General features: G+C 38.5%; 1 protein-coding gene across 3 annotated transcripts; it reads right to left on the reverse strand.

The window, feature by feature from the left end:
* Positions 1–710: 710 nt before the first annotated feature.
* FBXO4 (F-box protein 4) lies at positions 711–16,401 on the reverse strand. 3 transcript variants are annotated; one of them, XM_043489067.1, is made up of 7 exons: positions 15,531–16,401; positions 14,058–14,293; positions 12,008–12,135; positions 7,887–7,962; positions 7,603–7,778; positions 2,553–2,728; positions 711–2,152 (listed from the first exon to the last, which is right to left on the reverse strand). In XM_043489067.1, exons 1-7 carry the CDS (start codon positions 15,717–15,719, stop codon positions 2,063–2,065), a joined length of 1,071 nt encoding a protein of 356 aa, XP_043345002.1. In that variant the 5' UTR covers positions 15,720–16,401; the 3' UTR covers positions 711–2,062. The 3 variants fall into 3 exon arrangements, with proteins under 3 accessions (XP_043345002.1, XP_043345003.1, XP_043345004.1); XM_043489068.1 differs by lacking the exon at positions 15,531–16,401 and adding an exon at positions 14,798–15,378 and having other exon boundaries at positions 11,915–12,135; XM_043489069.1 differs by having other exon boundaries at positions 718–2,152; positions 11,915–12,135; positions 15,531–15,723.
* Positions 16,402–23,187: the final 6,786 nt, after the last annotated feature.

Below are 23,187 nucleotides of genomic sequence, written 5' to 3' on the forward strand. Positions count from 1 at the left end.
AAAATTGATAACACTGTCTTCTGGAATTTACAATATATACAAGTGCAATACACTCAATGCATGCATACTCAAAGATTTTCTCAGTCATCTTTGACTCTTTGCAACCCCATGAGTATGTGCGTGCTCAGTCACTCAGTAGTGTCTGATTCTTCACAACTCAAGGTGTATCTGCGTGCTCAGTCACTCAGTAGTGTCTGACTCTTCACAACCCCATGGACTGTAGCCTGTCAGGCTCCTCTACGGAATTTTCTGGGCAAGAACACTTAAGTGGGTTGTCATTTCCTTTTCCTGGGGGTCTTCCTGACCCAGAGATGGAACACGTCTCTTGTACCTCCTGCACTGGCAGGATTCTTTACCACTGTGCCTCCTGGGAAGCCTACAATGACCTAAATTCGTACTTTAATAACATAAAAAAAAGAAAATTAAAGTTTTATAATTTAAAAAGCAGAAAAATAGAGATTATAGCATAAATCAATGAAACAGAATATAGAAGAAATCAGTAAGACCAAAAGCTGGCTCTTTGAGAATTATAAAATCAATAAAACTCTAGCCAGATTGATCATGAAGAAAAAAAGAAATTACCAACATCAGCAAAGAATGAGGTAACATGTGCTTAGTCACTCAGTCGTGCCCAACTCTTTGCAACCTCATGGATTTAGCCTGCCAAGCTCCTTTGTCTATGGGGATTCTCCAGGCAAGAATACCTGAGTGGGTTGCCATGCCCTCCTCCAGGGGATCTTTCCAACACAGGGATTGAATCCAGGTCTCCTGCATTGCAGGCAGATTCTTTACCATCTGAGCCACCTAACTAACTACACATAATTAAAAGTGGAGAGGATGTATTTTTGGCATAATAACATGAAGAGTACCATGTAACAGTTCCCCAGAGAAACTGGAGAAAATTAACTTTAAAAAATCATTAAAATCTAAGAGTATACAGCAAAAAAAAAAAAAAAAAACCTCAGTAAGAACAGTAAGAGTATGTGGGATTTTAACAACCAAGTTATTAAAAACCAAGACATCCCTCCTCCAGCTCAGAAAGACAGAAACTCCATTCTAGACCAAGGCAGTCAAGGAAACAGCATTCTCTCTCTAAGTTACAGGGCTTCCATTCTAGGAAAAGCAGGATGTCAGCATTTCTCACTCTTCCCCCAACTACAAGTGCTCAAGTTAAGGGCTAGATAAATGCACCCAAGATGTGAGCTCCTTTCTTCAGAATGGCACCCACTTGTAGGATGGAGGCTATTTCTTGGGTGCAGCACCACTGAGAATATAATGCTCTTTTCAACTGTAATTTTTAAATCCCTCAATTCCACTGAGATAGGAGGACTGTTTCCTCTGCAAAGTGGAAGCAATTAATGAGTAGGAGGTCATACGATCATGAATGTCTCTGGAATATTTTCTTTATGAGCAAGGAAAAAAATCTGGCTTTAGTACTTCATGAGCTTTCAGGTTACTTGAAAACAGCAAGAATTTCTAGCTATTTTCACTGAATTAGTATTGAATAAGGCAAAAAGTTAATTTCTACTATTTCAGAAAAGAAAGAGAAGTTGTATGGCCATACCAGTAAATGAAATTTCAGTGAATATTCCAATCTTTAAGCAGTATATTTATTAAAAATAATAAAACTTATTTTCTGATAACCAGTTAAGGACCCTTGAAAAGAACCTATTGAAAGCTTAGCAAATTTGCTATTCCCCATGATGGCAATCTTTGAACTGAACAGAAGAGAAACCATGAAGAATGAGAGAGGCACAAACTTGTTGTTGTTTTTTTTCCAGAATTTAATATTAAAAAAAAAAAATATATATATATATATGAGTTATTAAAAAATCCTAAATGGTTCATTTTGGGGCCAAATGCTACCACTGAAACTTTTTTCTTGTGGTTGATTTATGTTAAAAAGTAAAAGTTATATAAAAATTAGAGTAGTGACAGCTGTCCAACGTAAAGCCTACCTGCAAAAAGGCAGGGCAGAATGAGCTGACTTGAGCAAATATCCACATCATGACCTTAGTAACAAGTTTCAAATGCTTTCAGTAGCCAAGGTTGAAAAGGAGGATCATCTTGCATGCTTAGATTCTACTTCTTCAAGAATCCACTGAATACCATTCAAAAAGCCAGTTAAAGTTTCAGCCTCTGTGTCCTGGACCTATGAGCAAATAAAAAGAGAGCATTTGTTACTAAGAAACTAAGCACAAAATCTTATAATTATGTGGGACATTTTTCTGGACACTCAAAAACGAATAGGACTAAAAAAATCCCAGTAAACTTTGGGTGAATAACCAAGTTTTGTCTTCTGCAGAGTTTAGATTAAAAATACCATCTTCTCTTCTGTCTTATAATTACTATCAATATGAGGTTTATTACTTATCTTGGAACTCAGCTTTGATATCAAGTATCTTCCACTGATTAAGCTACTAAAACTGACTTTTAGAATGCTATTCTTTTAAAAAGAATGAATGGGAAAGAATAAAGAAAAGTAAAATCAGTTAGAAATTAGAGTGAAAAATAAAATGAGATTTTTCTCACTAGAGAAAATAGAACCTTACCATCCAAGGGTGGTTTAGATGATTCAGACGGAGCTCATGGGCCAAATAAAAACAGGGCATTCTTTTTACATTAGCTTGAGAAATACAAGATAAAACCAGCATTGGTCTCCCGGAAGATCCAAAAGCTGGATCAGTCATTGCCATAATACGAGAAAATTCATCTTGCCATTCATGTCCTAAGGAATATAGTTAAAATCCTTAATTTTCATTACTTAAAAAATAATAAAACAAAATTGAAAACTACAAAAATTACCAGGATCCAAACATAATAAACTGCATCTGTCCCTCTATTGCTGCGTTCATTTACTGATCTTTCATAAAACTACATTAATCAGCCTTGCAAGGATCGGAATTTAGATGAAATCAGAGAGAACAAAAACAGTACTACTTACATGTTTCTGTGGTTTAAAAACAAAAGTACTCTGATAAAATTATTTTCTTATCACAAATTCTGTAGCCATCACTACCCTTTCTTTCAAAGACCAGAGTTTCTAAAATTTAAACAAATGATTAAGTCTAGCTTTTCTATTGAAACCGAAAATTTCTGCCTTTCAGCGGAGTGTCAGTCATTGACATTTGGTGGTGGGCGGAATTCTAAAATAATCCTAATAACTCAAATTCTTTTCTATTCCCTCCTCTGAGTGTGGGAAGACTCTAAACACATGGGATATCATCAACATGGTTAGGCTATATTACAAGACACAGCTGACTTCAAGAAAGGGAGACTATAATCAGTGAGCCTAGTCTAGTCATGTAAGCTCTTAAAACAGATGAGATTCTTCCTAGTCAGAGAGATACTCCATTGCTGGATTTGAAGACAGAGGGGTCACATAGCAAGAAATGAAGATGGCCTGTGAAGCTGAGGGCAGCCCCCAACAGCCAGCCAGCAAGGAAACAGGGACCTCATCTCTACAAAAGAAAGAAGCTGAATTCAGTCAATAATCTGAGTGAGCTAGATAACAGATTTTTCCCCAGAACCTCCAGAAAGGGATATAACCCATCTCTCACCCTAATGTCAGCCTGTGAGACACTTGGCTGAGAACCCAGCCATGATGTACTCAGACTTCTGACATAAAGAACTCTGAGCTAATAAATAGATGCATTTTTAAGCCACCAGGTTGGCAGTAATTTGTTATATATTAATAGAAAGCAAACATTGAATGTAATTATCAACACACTACATTTAAATCTATCACATATTTACTGAATTTTGACTTGTCCCATCTAGTCTTTGTTTCTTTTACCCTCTTTTCCTGTGCTCTTTTGAACTGACTTCTTTAATGATTACATTCTATCTTCACTACTGGCTTATTTGATTATATCTCTGTTACATCAACAAAGCAAGAGAGTTCCAGAAAAACATCTATTTCTGCTTTATTGACTATGCCAAAGCCTTTGACTATGTGGATCACAATAAACTGTGGAAAATTCTGAAAGAGATGGGAATACCAGACTACCTGACCTGCCTCTTGAGAAACCTGTATGCAGGTCAGGAAGCAACAGTTAGAACAGGACATGGAACAACAGACTGGTTCCAAATAGGAAAAGGAATACGTCAAGGCTGTATATTGTCACCCTGTATATTTAACTTATATGCAGAGTACATCATGAGAAATGCTGGGCTGGAGGAAGCACAAACTGGAATTCAAGATTGCCGGGAGAAATATTAATAACCTTAGATATGCAGATGACACCACCCTTATGGCAAAAAGTGAAGAACTAAAGAGCCTCTTGATGAAAGTGAAAGAGGAGAGTGAAAAAGTTGGCTTAAAGCTCAACATTCAGAAAACTAAGATCATGGCATCTGATCCCATCACTTCAAGGCAAATGATGGGGAAACAGTGGAAACAGTGGTTGACTTTATTTTGGGGGGCTCCAAAATCACTGCAGATGGTGATTGCAGGCTGGAAATTAAAAGACGCTTACTCCTTGGAAGGAAAGTTATGACCAACCTAGACAGCATATTAGAAAGCAGAGACATTACTTTGCCAACAAAGGTCCGTCTAGTCAAGGCTATGGTTTTTCCAGTGGTCATGTGTGGATGTGAGAGTCGGACTATAAAGAAAGCTGAGTGCTGAAGAATTGATGCTTTTGAACTGTGGTGTTGGAGAGGACTCTTGAGAGTCCTTTGGACTGCAAAGAGATCCAACCAGTCCATCCTAAAGGAGATCAGTCCTGGGTGTTCACTGGAAGGACTGATGTTGAAGCTGAAACTCCAGTACTTTGGCCACCTGATGCAAAGAGCTAACTCATTTGAAAAGACCCTGATGCTGGAAAAGATTGAGGGCAGGAGGAGAAAGGGACGACAGAGAATGAGATGGTTGGATGGCATCACCGACTAGATGGATATGGGTTTGGGTGAACTCTGGGAGTTGGTGATGGACAGGGAGGCTTGGCGTGCTGCAGTTCATGGGGTGGCAAAGAGTCGGACACAACTGAGCAACTGCACTGAACTGAACACTATTTTAGGGGTTGGTTGCTCAAAGATTTACAAAGTATATTTTAAACTTACAACAGTCTACCTTTAAAAAGTATTATATAACTTCACATACAGAAACTTATAATACAACATTTCCATTTCTGTCTTCCCATGCTGTGTAATATTGTTACAATATATTCTATTTTTAAAAATATGATGTTTTCCTTTAAATAATGATAAAGAAATTAAAATTAGAAAAAAATATTTTATGTATAGCTATACTGTTCCTAGCCCAAGGCTTTTTGTTTCTTTCTGTAAATGTAGTTTTCCACCTGGTATACTATACTCACTGAAGTTTCCTTTAATACTTATTATAATAAAAATTTGCTGACTGAACTTTCTCAGATTTTGTTTGTCTAAAAAATGTCTTGATTTTGCCTTCATTTTGAAAGATATCTCTGCTGGATATTACCCCCCACCCCATCCTTTGCAATACTATAAGGATTTCCCTTCATTACTATCTAGCTTACAGCAAAATTCTATCAGAAAGTCTCTGTCTTTATCTTTGGTCCTCTATATGTATGTTTTGCTTTGCTCTGGCTGCCTTCAAGATATTCTCTTTATCTTTCGTTTTCACCAGTTTGGCTATGATGTATCTGTATTTTTTACTTATCATGTCTAGAGTTCTTTGAGAATCTTGGATCTGTGGTTTATTTTCTTTCAGTAATTTTGAAATAGCTTTGGTCATTATTTGTTCAGAAATTTCTTTTTCCCTGTTCTTACTCCCTTCATATTTTGGGACTCCAATCACATATAATTTGAATCAGAGGTCCACATACCACACACTATAGATATTTTTATAAGTAATTATTTTGGTAAAAACTGCCAAGCCCATTCATTCGCAAACTGTCTATGGCTACTTTTGCACTGTAGTATCAGAGCTGAGTAATTTTAAGAGATTATGGCTCACATGCCTAAAATATGTACTACCTAGGCCTTTAAGAAAATGTCAACCCCTGAGTTAGATCACTTTCATTGGTTTTCCCCAGCTCTTGCTCTGCCCTCCACTACCAATTTTTTCCGTTTTAAAAATTTTTATTTTTTAATTAATTTCTGGCTTTGCTGGGTCTTCATTGCTATGTGGGTTTTCTCTAATTGTGGCAAGTGGGGGCTACTCTCTAATTGCAGTACACAGGCTTATCACTGCAGTGCCTTCTCCTGTTGCAGGGCACACTCTATAGTGCATGGGCTTCAATAACTGCAGCACGTGGGCTCAGTAGTTGTGATTCCCAAGCTCTAGGACAAAGCTCAGTTATTCCACAGCATGTGGGATCTTCCTGGACCAGGGATCAAACCCATGTCTCCTGCATTGGCAGGCGGATTCTTGACCACTGAAGCACCAGGGAAACCCATACCTTCGTTTTAATTTGAGTAATTTCACTTGATCTATCTTCACATTCACAAAAGGTTTCCTTTGTTGATATGTCCATTGAAGGAACTATTCACCTGTTGCATTTTTGGTATTTAGCACACCCATTTTACTTTTTCATAGCTTCTTTCTCTCTGCTGAAAATCTCTATTTGTTCACATATACTGGTCACTTTTTTTTAACTAGATTCTTCAACATATTAATCATAGTTCTTTTCATGTCCTTTTCTGAGGATGCCAATATTGAGGCCATTTCTGTGTCTATTTCCATTGACTGCTTTATCTCTTAAGAATGGGTCATTTCATTTTTTTTTTTTTTTTGGTATCTTATACTTTTTAATTTAATGCTAGATGTTTTATGTGGAAGAACAGAAGAGACTGAGGTAAAAAGGATTTACTTCTACAAATGGGTATGTGTCTTCTCCTGTTAGGCCATTTATGCAGTGAGATGAGTCCAATTAGTCAGTAGTTGAGCTGCACTTGTCTTTTGTTGTTATAGTTAATTTCAGTGCACTATAAACTGTAAATTCTTTCAGCAGTGGACTGCTTCTACCTTTTTCCAAGTGAGAATAATATATTGTATATTTACACCCTACCTTGTTCACAAAGGATTTGGGAAAGAAACAACAATATCAGCTTATGGCCCAATAGTATTCTATTTTCATGATATTTATCAATGTGAATGGCAATTATTCAGAATATATGGAGCGTGTTCTTAACTAATCCACTTTATTAAACACTCCACCAACCTCTCTACTATCTGGATGATTAAAATAAGCTAAAATTTTTCATTTAACTGCATAAATTATTTGAATAAGGCCAAAAGCAAACAAAATATCAATAAATAAAAGTACAGAAGCATGAAACAACAAAAAAATACTATGTAGTTATGGTAGCAAACTTCAGTGTGCATCAGAATTCTGTCAAGTTTGTTTAAAAAAACAGAGCCAAGACACAACCCACATCTATGAGTCATAATCCATCAGGATAGGAATCAGGCTGCCATGTTTTTAACAAGATCTGCAGGTGATCCTAATGCACATCGAGGTTTGAGAATCCAATATTGATAGTAATAATATTAACAGAATCACACTGATAAAATTAGCCATGATATTCTTAACAAGCCACAATAAAGCCTATAAAAACTTTCTTATTTGCTTTGCAAAGAAAGCGCTTTTAAAAAGAAAATGAGATAATGCTTACTTTTATGAGCTTCAGCATTTGCAACATAGATGAACCCATCAACAACTTCACACACCTTCTGAATTTGTGGAATTACACTGTACCGGCTCCCTTGTTGATCATCCCCTTCATTTTGTATACTGAACATCTTGTTAACTGCACTCGTATGTTCTTCCCTTGCTCTATCTCTTTCCTTTCTATAAGAAAAATGTAAATATAAAACATAGACACTAAACAGGCTTCACCCCCCCCTAAAATATTCTATTACTGATGTCTCACGTAGGCTGCTAAGAAGGTAGCCTTACCTTGTAGTTGAATATAGTATTAGGATGTTGAATTTATGTTGATTGCTCAACTGAAAACTAACTCCTGATCCAATACCTAAAGGAGAAAATTATAGTTATCAAAACAAAAGATAAAGATAGCAAAAGATGACAATGAAAAAATTACTTAGTATAAAAAGAGCAAACAAAAAACTATGACAAGCTATATATAGCTTTGGAATAAAATATTTATGTTGAAGAAAAGATGCTATATGCAATTTTCATTCACAAAATAGTTAACTACAGATACAGAATAAAAAACTCTTAGACTTTAACATTGCTTTTTTTTTTTTTACCATCATCACTATCATCATTAACTTTATTATTATCCTATCAGTAGCATCTTCATCATAACAACTACTTATCCCCAAGACTGACTTAGTTTCACTTTTTTTATGTTTCTCATTAGTCTCATACTCCACATATACATTCAACCAAATGGGTTTTTTCCCTGCACTCTGAAAAGGTATTTTAAAATTCATGGTGTCTTAGAAAATTGAAGAAATATGGCAAACACTGAAATTTGAAGTTAGATTTGAGCTAGAATTTGTCACATATACCCATGCTTCTATGAGCCTTGGTTTTGGCACTGAAATAAAGAAATAATACACATTTTTTAGGGTTATTGTAAGCATTAAAGAAGATCACATACATAACTGAAAAGTAACAGGTGCTAAATATTACTTCTTACTATATTTTATATCTAAATCATTCAACACTATTATTTGTCCTTCTTTCTTAACTCCTTCCCTTCTTTGTGTTAACACTCAGGGGTTGATTCTCCTCTTGCCTCCCGGAAAGATCTTTCTCCTCCTCTTTGGCTTTGTGTCTTTTTGCTATATATTAATAAACATCCTTTTAGATCTGTCTACTCCTCTCCATTCCCACCCCACACCTTTAATTTAGATATCATCATCTCTCACCTGAACTTCTGTAATCATTTCTAACTATGCTTCTAAATCCACTTCTGTTCCCTACTATCCCATCTTCTGACAGCAGCTGGAGAGATTGCTTTAAAATGTCTTTAATTACGTCTCTTCCCTTCAAAGCCGCTGCTCTTCAGATAAATAAAACTTTAATATAACATGGCCTCTACTTACCTCATTGTGCTGTGCTTAGTTGCTCAGTCACGTCCAACTCTTTGCGACCCCATGGACTGTAGCCCACCAGGCTCCTCAGTCTACGGGGATTCTCCAGGCAAGAATACTGGAGTGGGTTGCCATGCCCTTCTCCAGGGTATCTTCCCAACCCAGGGATTGAACCCAGGTCTCCTGCATTGCAGGTGACTCTTTGCCATCTGAGCCACCAGGGAAGCCCAAGGACAACTCCATCTTTCATATCCTTAATCCCTGCATTATAACCAATCTAGACATTTAAAGAAGCCATGCCATACTATCTTACATCACCATTTCAGGCAACACATTATATAGAGATCTTAGCAGGGTCTGCAAGCATTTCAGGCAAAGTGGCCCTAGTCTTCCACCACCAGGGGACTTCCCAAAGATATCATAAAAATATTCTACCATGTTGGGAAAGGTAGAAGTCAGGAGGAGAAGGGGACAACAGAGGACGAGATGGTTGCATGGTGTCACTGACTCAATGGATATGCATCTAGAGCAAGCTCCAGGAGATGGTGAAGGAAGCCTGGCGTGCTGCAGTCCATGGGATCGCAAAGAATCGGATACAACTGAGTAACTGAACAACGACCATGTCTCTGATCTTTGTTTTCATCAGTTTAACGTCCAGAAACTACCTTCTCAACACATCTAATAAGTCCAATAAGATTTGCATGCTGTTTTGCCCCAGCTTGCCAATGACTCATCCCTTTACCATTCCCTGACCTTGCAGGATCTGAAGCACAGTTAGACTGGCAATTTCAAACACTCACAATCACTCTGGAGAATGAAATGGCAATTTCATAATCAGCCAATTCCCCCAAATCCCCAACCTCTTATTGAAATGGGTTCCTTCCACCTCATGACCTGACCTGAAACTGGCCTGTGCCTAGGTGCTGCTTCTCTTGCAGTGGGCTTCCAGTAACTAAACTGCTTATTCTCTCACATCTCAGGGTACAGAGATGAGTGTTCTCTTACTCCTCAATGCCATGTCTTAAACCATTACTCACCAACTCTCTTGAAAAAACTCCACCTCTTTGAGACACACACACCATTTAGCTCTAATACCATCTCCCCATCCTTAACCAGGTCACTTATGAATCTACTTTTGATAATCCCTTTCTCCTAATATTCACTGAAGATTATAACACCTGGCTCACAATCTTCTTCTTTATCCTCAGAAACTTCCAAGTCCACATGGACTTCAAATGATTCCCAAATCTTCATTTCTAGCCCAGATCTTTCTTTTGAGACATGAATGCATGAAGTATTCCATAAAATCATTCATTTATTCATCAAATACCTATTGAATGTCTACTATGTGTCTGGCACTACAGATACAACTAAGAATAAAGCTGACAAGAGAGACGTCCCTGGTGGTCCAGTGGTTGAGAATCCAACTGCCAATGCAAGGCATACGGTCTGGAATGACTGCACATGTCACAGAGCAACTAAGTCTGTGCACCACAACTACTGAGCTTGAATGCTGCAACTACTGACACCTGCATGCCTAAAGTCCATGCTCTGCAACAAGAGAAGTCACCAAAATGAGAAACCTGAGCACTGCGATGAAGAGCAGCTCCAGCTCACTGCACCTAGAAAAAGCCCACATGCAGCAGCAAAGACCCAGTGTAGCCAAAAACAGTTTAAAAAACAAAAACAAAAAAACCTCTTAAAAAAGAAAAGGCTGAGATTTCTGGTCTAATGGAACTCACATTCAAATGGCTAGCTTATAGGAGGCATCTCTGCTTGTATAAAACGTTTCTCTTCCTACTCCTGTGTTTCCTTAACCTAGAAAATGACACCATCATCCGATATGAAAATAAGACCCAGAAACCAGGAATTATCCTTATTACTGCTGATACACATAGAGTCAATTCCATATCCTTCATATTTATCACAATATTATAGTGGTTTCTTAATGGGTATTCATGCCTTTGGAGCCCCTTCTAATCAATTCTCCACTCAGGAGCAGAGTGATCTACCTAAAATGCCATCTTGATCATCTTACTTTCCTGCTTCAAATCCTTCAATATAATGCTTAAGTTTGACATATAAGCATCTTCTCACCTGGTCCCACTCTAGACACACAGAGCTACTTCAAGTGTGTCTTGCACACCCAGCACTTTGAGAATTTAGAGATGTAGTTCTCACTGCTTAGAATATTTTACCCTGTCTTTTTTTGATGGCTTACCCCTGCTTATCAAAATGACTCATATAAGGCATCATGTTCAATGCAGAGCCTTCTATGACCCTTACCTTTCTACCCAGAAGCTCATTACACAATATTCTAATCACCTGTACACATGTCTCTGCCCTCACCTAGACTAATCACCTTTCAGGGCAAAGAGGAGGTTTTTGATGTTGTTTGTTTTAAATCACTGCATCTTTAGTATCTAATAGCTACCCTCAACAAATGAAAAAGTAAAGCAGAAGCTAGACCACTATTACACATGTTTATTATAAATCCTAGTTACCAAATTAACTACATGGTTGTTGTTCCTGTTGTTTTTCATAGAAATAAAGGTAAGGTGACAATTTAGCTCTTTTTTGAAATTCCAAAACACATCAAAGTGCTTTGAATATAGTAGATGCTGAATGGTTTTTACTGTAACATTCTTTTAAAATATGGTACAACATTTTGACAATATACAATTTGCTATCACATAATCTCATATTCTGGACTGAGGAAGTAAGAGAAAGCTTACCTCTTATAAAAAAGTAAATTAATTCTTTCAGTCCATAGAGACGTGAGGGCTCCCATCCATCAAATTAGTACATTTCATTACATCAAAGAGTTAAATAATTTAAAAAACTAATTTTTTTCTATGTAATACTAGAGTCAAGCCCAAAGTGTTTGAATTATTATGAATTGTACATTAACATGAAAATTACCATCAATCTGCCTCTGAGGCAAACCAGCTGTTGGGCAAAGTTCCTCAGAAGACATCAAACTCAACACCAAAGATGTATTTAATTCTTCCAAACCTGGTCCAAACATGGCAAATCGTGGTTCATTCTGAATGATCAATGAGTGTAAAAATGAGGTGACAGCTCCATACATAGGACGGCTAGATTTTGAGGCTCTTCTTGTGTGTGGACAGCACATTTTATAGCTGTATAAAATTGTCACAATTAGAAAATTAACACAAATACTTACTTAGCTATTTAATCATTCAACAATATATAATGCATTGAAAACTTGCTAGACAAAAGGGATACAATGGTTACCATCCTAATACTCATTGACGGCAGTGGAGGACAGATACTATTATATCAATAATATACATGTCAAGTGCCGTGATAGAAAAAGCATAAGGTGCTATGGAAGTAGTCATGGTCAAGTAACTGAGGAAGTCTTCCCCAGGAAGCGGTTACTTTCTAATTTTTCATTTAGATTCTCTCATGAAACACTTGGTCTAACATGTATTTTAATGGTTAAAATTCACTACATAGAGCAGCGATTCTCAACCTGGGGAGATTTTGCACCCCCTGGGAACATCTGCTAATATCTGGAGATATTTTTGTCATCACAACTACAGGGGGAGTGGAGCAGTGCTACTGACACCTATGACATCTAGCAGATCCTGGGATGCTATTAAACATGCTACAATGCACACCCAAGACAGTTCCCATAACACCCGGTCCAAAATGTCAGTAGTGCCAAGACAGAAACCCTGCCCTAAACTACGTAGATAGTTAGCATAAAAATGTCCTTAGAGGTAAGAAAGAAAAAAATTACTAAAGCTACCAATGTAACTGAATTTCTTAGGGTACTTCCATTAACACTAACGGTTCAATAAGTACTTATTACAGGTAACCTAGCAAACTAAGAATCATGTGAAAGAAACAACTTTTTCAATAGCCATAAATTTCTAAACTAGCCATTCAAAGTTATCAAAAATTAAAACAAAGTTGCTCAAATCTAAATAAAACCTAAAGCCCTTTAAATCAAGCTGGTTAAGATAATAATTAACTTTATAAGAAAATCATCTTTACTTAGGAATCTTGTAATTTAAGAAGGAGAAAAAAAAAGTCAACGTTGCAGCTGGGTAGATTTGGCCAAGCCTCACCACTTTAATTAGTCATATAAGTCACTTATGGTCTGAACTTCAGTTTTTTTAATTTGCATTATTTGAGTAATAACAATCAACCCAAGATCACAAGAATCAGAAATAATTTATATGCTCACAAATAGTCATGCTGTTTGCCACTAAATCGTTTCTCTCCAACCCCGTGGACTGCAGCACGCCAGGCTCCCCTGTCCTTCAGTATCTCCTTGAGTTTGCTCAGATTCGTATCCATTGAGTCAGATCACAAATGTTCGTTACTATGATTATTACTATCCCTATGAAAACGTGTTTTCATAGCACCAAAGATACACCTGATATCTTGGCTGGCTGTGGGACAATGGAGAAGTAACCAGCAAGTGAGACTACAGAGCTATGCTGTTTAGCCACTAAGTCGTGTCTGACTTTTGAGTACCCGTGGCTTCTCTGTCCATGGGATTTTCCAGGCAAGAATACTGGAGTGGGTTGCCATTTTCTCCTCCAGGGCATCTTCCTGACCCAGGGATTGAACCCACATCTCCTGCACTGCAGAAGGATTCTTTACCACTGAGCCATTACTTGTTAAAATTATACACATGCACATTTTAGTCAACAAGTCTCACAAGACTTGATGTAATGGCATCTGTATTGGAATAAGGATTCCAAATAACTTAAAATATGCGGGAAAAAAAAAAAAAACCCACACGTAGCTAGTACGTCTAGCACAGGAAAAGAATCCTTACAGAAAGCACAAATACTCTTCTTTTTTTTTTAGGTGCTATCTTCTGTCACAGACTTTTTTTTTTTTTTTTGGCTCTACAGTAGGTTCTGAAGGATGTTATTTAACCTAACTGTCAATTCTTACAAAAGGACCCTTAGACTCAAAATTCACGCTACAAATTTGTAGGAGGACCAAGACTAACTTAGGCTACTGACTTGCTATAATCAAATTAGTATCTTCTTTTTAATTCATAAAACTAGATACTTACACTGCCATGTAGTCAAAATATGCACCATCGGTGACCTCAGATATAGGCTTTTTTAAGATTTCTAGATCTGGAAGAGATTTCCAGTCAACAGAAGACCAAGAAGGAAGATCCCGCAACAGAAAATATCTCCACAGAATTGGATCTCGGACAGTTTCATTCCAATAATGACTTGTACTTCCCAACTGACATAGATCATGAGGTGAAAGAAATGACAAAATATATAGCTGTACATCAATCTGAAACAGAGGGAAGCAACAGGTAGGTAAAGTGGATGAATAATTTACCTTGGCAGATAGGCTTTTTTGAAAAATAAATTACAAACTAACAATTATACTGGGAAACTAAAGGTCAACTGAACAATCTATTGTTTTAATAATTAAATCTATCATGATAAATTACAAAATTAACAAACAATTTTTATACTAAATAGCAAAAGATCAACTTAACAGTCATTATCTTTAATAATGAAATTTACCATGCTGAAGTTAACTTCCTGCCTCAGGGTAGAATCATAATGAACACTTCATTTTGACACACTGACACATTCCTGAAAAACCACCCACTGTTCTGGTACTTTTCAAGCAAAATAATCAGTTTATTTAATTTCTCCTCATGAATATTCTACCACATTATTTGCATTAAATTACTTAATGAAATAATTTATTCTTCAAAATAAAATCTTTATCAAGTGAGCAAACTTTTGATTTTATCATTAGATCAAATTAGAGTGTATCTGTCACCTGTGTTCTTCTGTAAAAATCTGTTATCTCTGAAAGGAGAACCATGGAGGAAATTCAAGCCTGCAGTTTTCGATTTCTGATGTACCTCCGAGGGAAGTGACAACAGTCCAGCTAAGATACAGAATTTTAATTTCTAAGATATTTTCTTCTCGCCGTTTTCCCATCTTCCTAAAAAGTTTAACAAGGAATGAGGTGCGTAATTCTGAAGGCCTGCTGTAACTTGAGGCCCTTGTAATTTAGTTACTTAATTTCACTTGTCGGTTTTGTTACTTGAAATATACGGTAAGATAACAGCCGCAAAACCCTCAGAGAGTGTTTTGATAGGTGAAGCCTAGGATGAAAGATGCTGAGAACACAGACGCTGAACGCTGTCCATGCTTTTCCAGCATGTCTGGAATGGTTTCAGCATTTCCTCAACCAGACGTTCAGGGTGTCCCAGTCCCCCAACTCGTTTGGGGGGAGAAAACCTGAGGGTGACCTGGCAGGTTACCAGGGCGCTCCTTGCAGGTGAGTTTCGCAGCAACCTTCGGTCCGGCTGCCAGGCACCAAGCGTCAACGCTAAGGCGTCTCTTTTCAACTGCTGCCCCTCAAGTGACGACAGTGCCCGTAAAGCTGCATGGACCGAGCCAGACATAGGCTGGGCCCAGCGGGCTACCCCCTCCCCGGCCCCCCAAGAGGCCGCCCCAGCGACCGCCCCTCCCTCGGTTCCTCGCGGGCGGCGACCGACGCTCACCGGCAGCCGCGTCAGAGAACTGGCCTCCTCGTCCGTCTCCTCCGCGGAGGCCCTTGGAGCCGCCCTCTCCTTGCCAACCGACTGCCAGAAGTTCCTCCAGCCGCTGAGGAAGGCCGCCTCCAGGCGGCCCCAGTCGCTGTGAGGAGGCTGAGGAGAGCTCCCTCGGCTGCCAGGCTCGCTTCCCGCCATGGCTGCCTACGCCTCTCCGGACGCGCCGCAGGGTGACGCGGCGCAACCGCGCCCCGCCTCCTCCCCCTTCCCTTCCCCCTCCCAGCTCCGCTCCCTGAGTTCCCCCCAACCCCCTGCCCTCCTGGCTCGGTCCCACCCCAGATGAAGAAGCCTCCAGAGCCGGGGAGAGAATGGAGAGATGGCCCAATTGAGCGTGATTCGCAGCTGAGCTTGAAGCTCCCACCAGAAATCACTGCTCCCCTCACTTAAGGCCTCAACCTCAGGCGCGCTGACCTCACACATTGATATAAGATCTCTCGCCGTTAGCCCCTCTGTAACTGTATTACTTCACCCAAGGCCGTCCCTCTGTGTGGAACTCATTTCCTCTTTGCCTGGGTCTGCGCAGACTCTTACTTATGCAATAAATGGCCCTCTTCCACTATTTGGGGCGCAATGCCTGATGCTGGGAAAGACTGAAGGCAGGAGAAGACAGAGGATGAGATGGTTGGGTGGCATCACCAACCGATGGACATGAGTCTGACCAAGCTCCTGGAGTTGGTGATGGACAGGGAAGCCTGGTGTACAGTAGTCCATTGGGTCACAAAGAGTCGGACAGGGCTGAGCCACTGAACTGAAATTGAAACCTGGTTTAACTCACTGTCAACCTGCAGTTTCCAGGACATGCAGCTACCCATTCTCTTCGTGAAAATAATCAACTATGGAAATTTCTAAATTTCAGAATCAGCCTCTGCCCACCACTGTCTTATCTCAATTGTTAAAACATTCTTTCATGTATTACCCAAATCACCCATTTAAAAAAATCCTTTTTTTGTTGTTGCAACCTTTTAAAATAGATTTATAATGTGTTAATTCCTGGTGTGCAGCAAAGTGATTCAGTTAGATGTATATATATATATATACTTTATATGTATATATATACTTTTTAATATTCTTTTCTGCTACAGTTTAACACAGGCTATTGAACATAGTTCCCTGTGCTATTCAGTAGGATCTTGTTGTTTATCCATTCTATATATAATAGTTTGCTTCTGCTAACCCAGAACTCCCCCTTCATCCCTCCCCCACCCCCCTTCCCCTTGGCACCCATAAGTCTGTGGTCTATCTCTGTGAGTCTGTTTTGAAGATATGTTCATTTGTGTCATGTTTTAGTTTTCACACAAAAGTGATATGGTATTTGTCTTTCTCTGAACTTCACTATGTTTACTCTATGTCCAGTCATGTTGCTGCAAATGGCATTATTATCTTTTTTATGACTCAGTAATATTCCATTGTTTGTGTATATACCACATCTTCTTTCTCAATTCATCTGTCCATGGACATTCAGTTGTTCCATGTCATGGCTGGTGTGAATACTGCTGCTATGAACATGGGGTACATGTATTTTTTGAATTATAGTTTTGTCCAGATATGTGCCCAAGAGTGGGAAATTAATCCCATTTTTTTAATAGCCTTCAAAAATAGAACAGAGGATCAGCAACTTCACAAAACCATTTAAGCCTGTAAGGATCATGATAGGCTACAGAAAACATACAGATAAGTTGTGTGTATTTATACAAATAGTTAAATATATATTTAACATAATATTCATCTCTATCTGTATCTATATCCATATTTATATTCTACATAGCAGAGCATGATAAGGCTTAATAATGGACACAGTGCTTACGAGCCTGTATTTACACTTCAAAAGTAAATTATCTGGGGCTCTAAATGTCAAATAACAGAAATCCAATAAAGCCCCAGAGGTTCTGTGAGACCTGAATATTAAGTTTCATCATTTATCTTGCATGACATTGCTAGGAGCCAATAACCAATCCAGTTTCAGGCTTAGTTCTGCAAGGCAGTCCAGACAAAAAAAATAACCATACGTTAATTGTCATTTCTCCTACCTCTCTAGGAATAACAAAAATAAATCAGTTTAAGTATGAAGTACTGAAATGGTTCTCAACTCTTAGAAAATGAATTCCCAGGGAAGTCTCAAAGTAAGTAATTCTTGTTTTCTGATGTCAAACTGATTAATGGTTTCAAAAGCCTGATCCATTCGTAACTGAATGCTCCATAAACTCCTCACTTCAAAGGATTTAGCAGTTATCAATGAATTGTTATTTGTTTACAGTTGAAAAACGCTGCTATTCAAATTTTGTAATTCCTTTTATTAAATAATTAAATAAAAATTATCCCTCATCAACCATTTGAATACCCTCCCCAAGATCGGAATCAGCTTTATCTCCAAGGAGCCCTACTTCACTTTATTGGGAAATGGTATTTGGACATTATTTAGTGGTCTTCATATAAATAGAGTTGTTATTTCCTATTCAAATTTAGAACTACAAAATTTTTACTTTAATTTCACATCTCTTCTCTTACACTGAATATTCTCATTTCTAATTGCATACATTTCAATTTTCATACTTAATAACAACATAGGTACCAAGGAAGTTGATTTCTTTCCAGTTCTATTTGCCCTTGGGGATATCACACTAAGGGTGTTCAAATTACTGTGTTTTAAAGGTAACTGATTCCAAATCAGGAAAGGAATATGTGAAGATTGTATATTGTCATCCTGCTTATTTAACTTATATGCAGAGGCCATCATGCGAAATGCTGGACTGGAAGAAGCACAAGCTGGAATCAAGAATGCTGGGAGAAATATCAATAACCTTAGACATGCAGATGACACCACCCTTATGGCAGAAAGCAAAGAAGAATTAAGAGCCTCTTGATGAAAGTGAAAGAGTGAAAAAGTTGGCTTAAAACTCAACATTCAGAAAACTAAGATAATTGCATTCGGTCCCATCACTTCATGGCAAATAGATGGGGAAGCAATGAAAACAGTGACAGACTTTATTTTGGGGGGCTCCAAAATCACTGCAGATGGTGACTGCAACCATGAAATTAAAAGATCCTTACTCCTTGGAGGAAAAGCTATGACCAACCTAGACAGCATATTAAAAAGCAGAGACATTACCAACAAAGGTCCATCCATCTAGTAAAAGCTGCGATTTTTCCAGTAGTCATGTGTGGATGTGAGTTGGCCGATAAAGAAAGCTGAGCACTGAAGAATTGATGGTTTTGAACTGTGGTGTTGGAGAATACTCTTGAAAGTCCCTTGGACTGCAAGGAGATCAAACCAGTCAATCCTAAAGGAAATCAGTCCTGTATATTCATTGGAAGGACTAATGCTGAAGCTGAAACTCCAATACTTTCGCCATCTGATGCGAAGAACTGACTCACTGGAAAAGACCCTGATGCTGGGAAAGATTGAAGGCGGGAGGGGAAGGGGATGACAGAGGATGAGATGGTTGGATGGCATCACCAACATGATGGACATGAATTTGAGTAGGCTCTGGGAATTGGTGATGGATAGAGAGGCCTGGCGTGCTGCAGTCCATGGGGTTGACTAAACTGAGTGACTAAACTGAAAGGTAACTGAAACATTCCTATGTATTGAAGCCACCAACTTGCTACACAATTACAGTTAATTTGCTTCATTTTGGTTTGGATTTTTAGGAGTTTTCTTTAATTTTTGATGTTATCATATTTTTAAAAAACTGCAAAAATGTAGTACATGATTCCCAAGCCAATGGACAAAATTCACCATATATTCAGAGAAGTCTAGTTTACATCCTGATCCCCTACATCTGATTCCGCTCCCCCATCTCCTCCTTTCACCATAGATAACCATTTTTTTTAAGTTTTTTTCTTTTTAAATATAAGCAAACAAGGTTATACAAACACATTTACACTCTTAAATAGTACTGTATACCTTTTCCACCTTTTCACTTAGTAATACCACTCCATAGCATTTTAACGAAATATTCCTCTTTGCTTTTTAAAGCTACATGCTACTCAGTCATGTGAATTTACCACAGTTTAATCTATTTTTAAACAGGATATGCATAATATTTAGATGACTAATATTTATTAAATGCATCTGACTTGAGTTAAATGTGAGACCAAAAGTGAGTGTGAAACCAGAAGCCCAGTAATTGAAGCTGAATGGTAACTGTGGAAGTTGGTATACTGTAACAGGTATATATACATTTGGAGACTGGAGCTGAAAAACTTCTGAAAATTAAGTTTTCTTCCAGCCATACTTATTGTAAACATTTAAGGTGCCTATACAGTCAGTGATTTCCTCTCTGAAAACTGCTTCCCACTTAGAATGCCAGCACCACTTGAAGTAAGCGAATGTTAGTGAGTGCTCACTAGCCAGAACAAGAACCAGCCATTTGGGAATTCCCAGGCAGCCCAGTGGTTAGGATTCCGTGCTCATTGCTGAGAGCCTAGTTTCAATCCCTGGTTGGGGACCTAATATTCCAAAAGCGATGAGGTCAAAAAAAGGGAGCAGTTAATTATTCCAGTTGATGAGTAAGGCAGATAATCACTTCAGTTGCTCTGTCATGTCTGACTCTACAACCCCATGGACTATATATAGCACACCAGGCTTCCCTTTCCAGAACCAAACCCAGGAGCTTGCTCAAACTCATGTCCATCAAGTCCATGATGCTATCCAACCACATCTTACCTACTATTGCCCCCTTCTCCTCCTGCCCTCAATCTTTTCCAGCATCACGGTCTTCTCAAATGAGTCAGTTCTTCACATCAGGTGGCCAAAGTATTGGAGTTTCAGCTTCAGCATCAGTCTTTCCAATGAATATTCAGGACTGATTTCCTTTAGGATTGACTGGTTGGATCTCCTTGCAGTCCAAGGGACTCTCAAGATTCTTCTCCAACACCACAGTTCAAAAGCATCAATTTTTCGGCGCTCAGCTTTCTTTACAGTCCAACTCTCACATCCACACATGACTACTGGAAAAACCGTAGCTTTGATTAGACAGACCTTTGTTGGCAAAGTAATGTCTCTGCTTTCTAATATGCTGTCTAGGTTGGTCATAACTTTTCTTCCAAGGAGCAAACGTCTTTTAATTTCATGGCTGCAGTCACCATCTGCAGTGATTTAGGAGCCCCAAAAAATAAAGTCTCTCACTATTTCCATTGTTCCCCCATCTATTTGCCATGAAGAGATGGGACCAGATGCCATGATCTTCATTTTCTGAATATTGAGTTTCAAGCCAGCTTTTTCCCTCTCCTTTCACTTTTATCAAGAGGCTCTTTAGTTCTTTGCTTTCTGTAAGGGTGATGTCATCTGCATATCAGAGGTTATCAATATTTCTCCCAGCAATTTTGATTCCAGCTTGTGCTTCATCCAGCATGGCATTTCGCATGATGTATTCTGCATGTAAGTTAAATAAGCAGGGTGACAATATACAGCCTTGACATACTCCTCTCCCGATTTGGACCCATCTGTTGTTACACATACAGTTCTAACTGTTGCTTCTTGGCTTGCAAACAGATTTCTCAGGAGGCAGGTAGGGTGAATCAACGTAAATTGGAAGTGGTCAAATAGGAGCTGACAAGAGTGAACATTGAAATTTTAGGAATCAGTGAACTAAAATGGACTGCATTGGGTGAATTTAACTCAGATGACCATTGTATCTACTACTGTGGGCAAGAATCCCTTAGAAGAAATGGTGTAGCCCACAGTTAACAAGAGTCCAAAATGCAGTTCTTGGATGCAGTCTCAAAAACAACAGAATGATCTCTGTTTGTTTCCAAGGAACACCATTCATTATCACAGTAATCCAAGTCTATGCCCCAATCAGTAATGCTGAAGAAGCTGAAGTTGAACAGTTCTATGAAGACCTACACGACCTTCTAGAACTAATACCCCAAAAAGATGTTCTTTTCATTATAGGGGACTGGACTGCAAAAGTAGGAAGTCAAGAGATACCTGGAGTAACCGGCAAATTTGGCCTTTGAAAACAAAATGAAGCAGGTCAAAGGTTAACAGTTTTGCTAAGAGAACGCACTGGTCATAGCAAACCCCCTCTTTCAAACAACATAAGAGAAGACTCTACAGATGGACATCACCAGATGGTTAATACTGAAATCAGATTGATTATATTCTTCACAACAAAAGATGGAGATCTATACAGTCAGCAAAAACAAGACCAGGAGCTGACTGTAGCTCAAATCATGAACTCCTTATTGCCAAATTCAGACTTACATTGAAGAAAGTAGGGAAAACCACTAAACCATCCATGTATGACCTAAATCAAACCCGTTATGATTATACAGTGTAAGTGACAAATAGATTCAAGGGATTAGACCTGACAGAGTGCCTGAAGAACTTGGACAGAGGTTCGTAACATTGAAAGGAGGCAGTCATCACAGAGGTTTGTGACACTGAAAGGTGGCAGTGATCAAGACCATCCCAAAGAAAAAGAAATCCAAAAAGGCAAAATGGTTGTCTGAGGAGGCCTTACAAACAGCTAAGAAAAGCTAAAGGCAAAGGAGAAAACGAAAGATATACCTATTTGAATGCAGAGTTCCAAATAATTAGTAAGGAGAGATAAGAAAGCCTTCCTCAGTGATCAATGCAAAGAAATAGAGGCAAACAATAGAATGGGAAAAATTAGAGATCTCTTCAAGAAAATTAAGAGATACTGAGGGAACATTTCATGCAAAGATGGACACAATAAAGGACAGAAATGCTATGGACCAAACAGATATTAAGAAGAGGTGGCAAGAATACACAGAAGAATGATACAAAAAAAGATCTTCATGACCCAGATAACCATGATGATGTGATTACTCACCTAGAGCCAGACATCCTGGAATGCGAAGTCAAGTGGGCCTTAGGAAACATCACTACGAGCAAAGCTAACGGAGGTGATGGAATTCCAGCTGAGCTATTTCAAATCCTGAAAGATGATGCTGTGAAAGTGCTGCACTCAATATGCCAGCAAATTTGGAAAACTCAGCAGTGGCCACAGGGCTGGAAAAGGTCAGTTTTCATTCCAATCCCAAAGAAAGGCAATGCCAAATGTTCAAACTACCACATAATTGTACTCATCTCACACACTAGCAAAGTAATGCTCAAAATTCTCCAAGCCAGGTTTCAACAGTACGTGAATCATGAACTTCCAGATGTTCAAGCTGGATTCAGAAAAGTCAGAGGAGCCAGAGATCAAATTGTCAACATCCACTGGATCATCGAAAAAGCAAGAGTTCCAGAAAAACATCTACTTCTGCTTTATTGAATAAGCACTTTGAATATTAACTCATTTTTTTCTTCCAACCTGTGAAGTAGGTACCATTATTATTCCTGTGTTAAACAACAGAATGCTAAGGCACAAAAAGGTTAAATAATTTATATGGTGTCACACAGCTAAGAAACAAGAGAGCTGGGGTTTAATCAAGCCTCTGACTCTAGAACCCATATTCCTAACCATTAAACTACTCTGTCTGAAGGTTATCAGGACCAGAATAATACTGTCAATACATTATCAAACCAAAGTTGAGTCCATTGCCTATATGCATGAAAGCCAATCTACTGACACCCAGATTGTGAAGGATAGTGCACCATCTATTGCAGACACAGAACAAGGAGTATGCATAACTA

This window comes from Cervus canadensis, chromosome 16 (genome assembly GCF_019320065.1).
Source record: "Cervus canadensis isolate Bull #8, Minnesota chromosome 16, ASM1932006v1, whole genome shotgun sequence".
Taxonomy (NCBI): domain Eukaryota; kingdom Metazoa; phylum Chordata; class Mammalia; order Artiodactyla; family Cervidae; genus Cervus; species Cervus canadensis.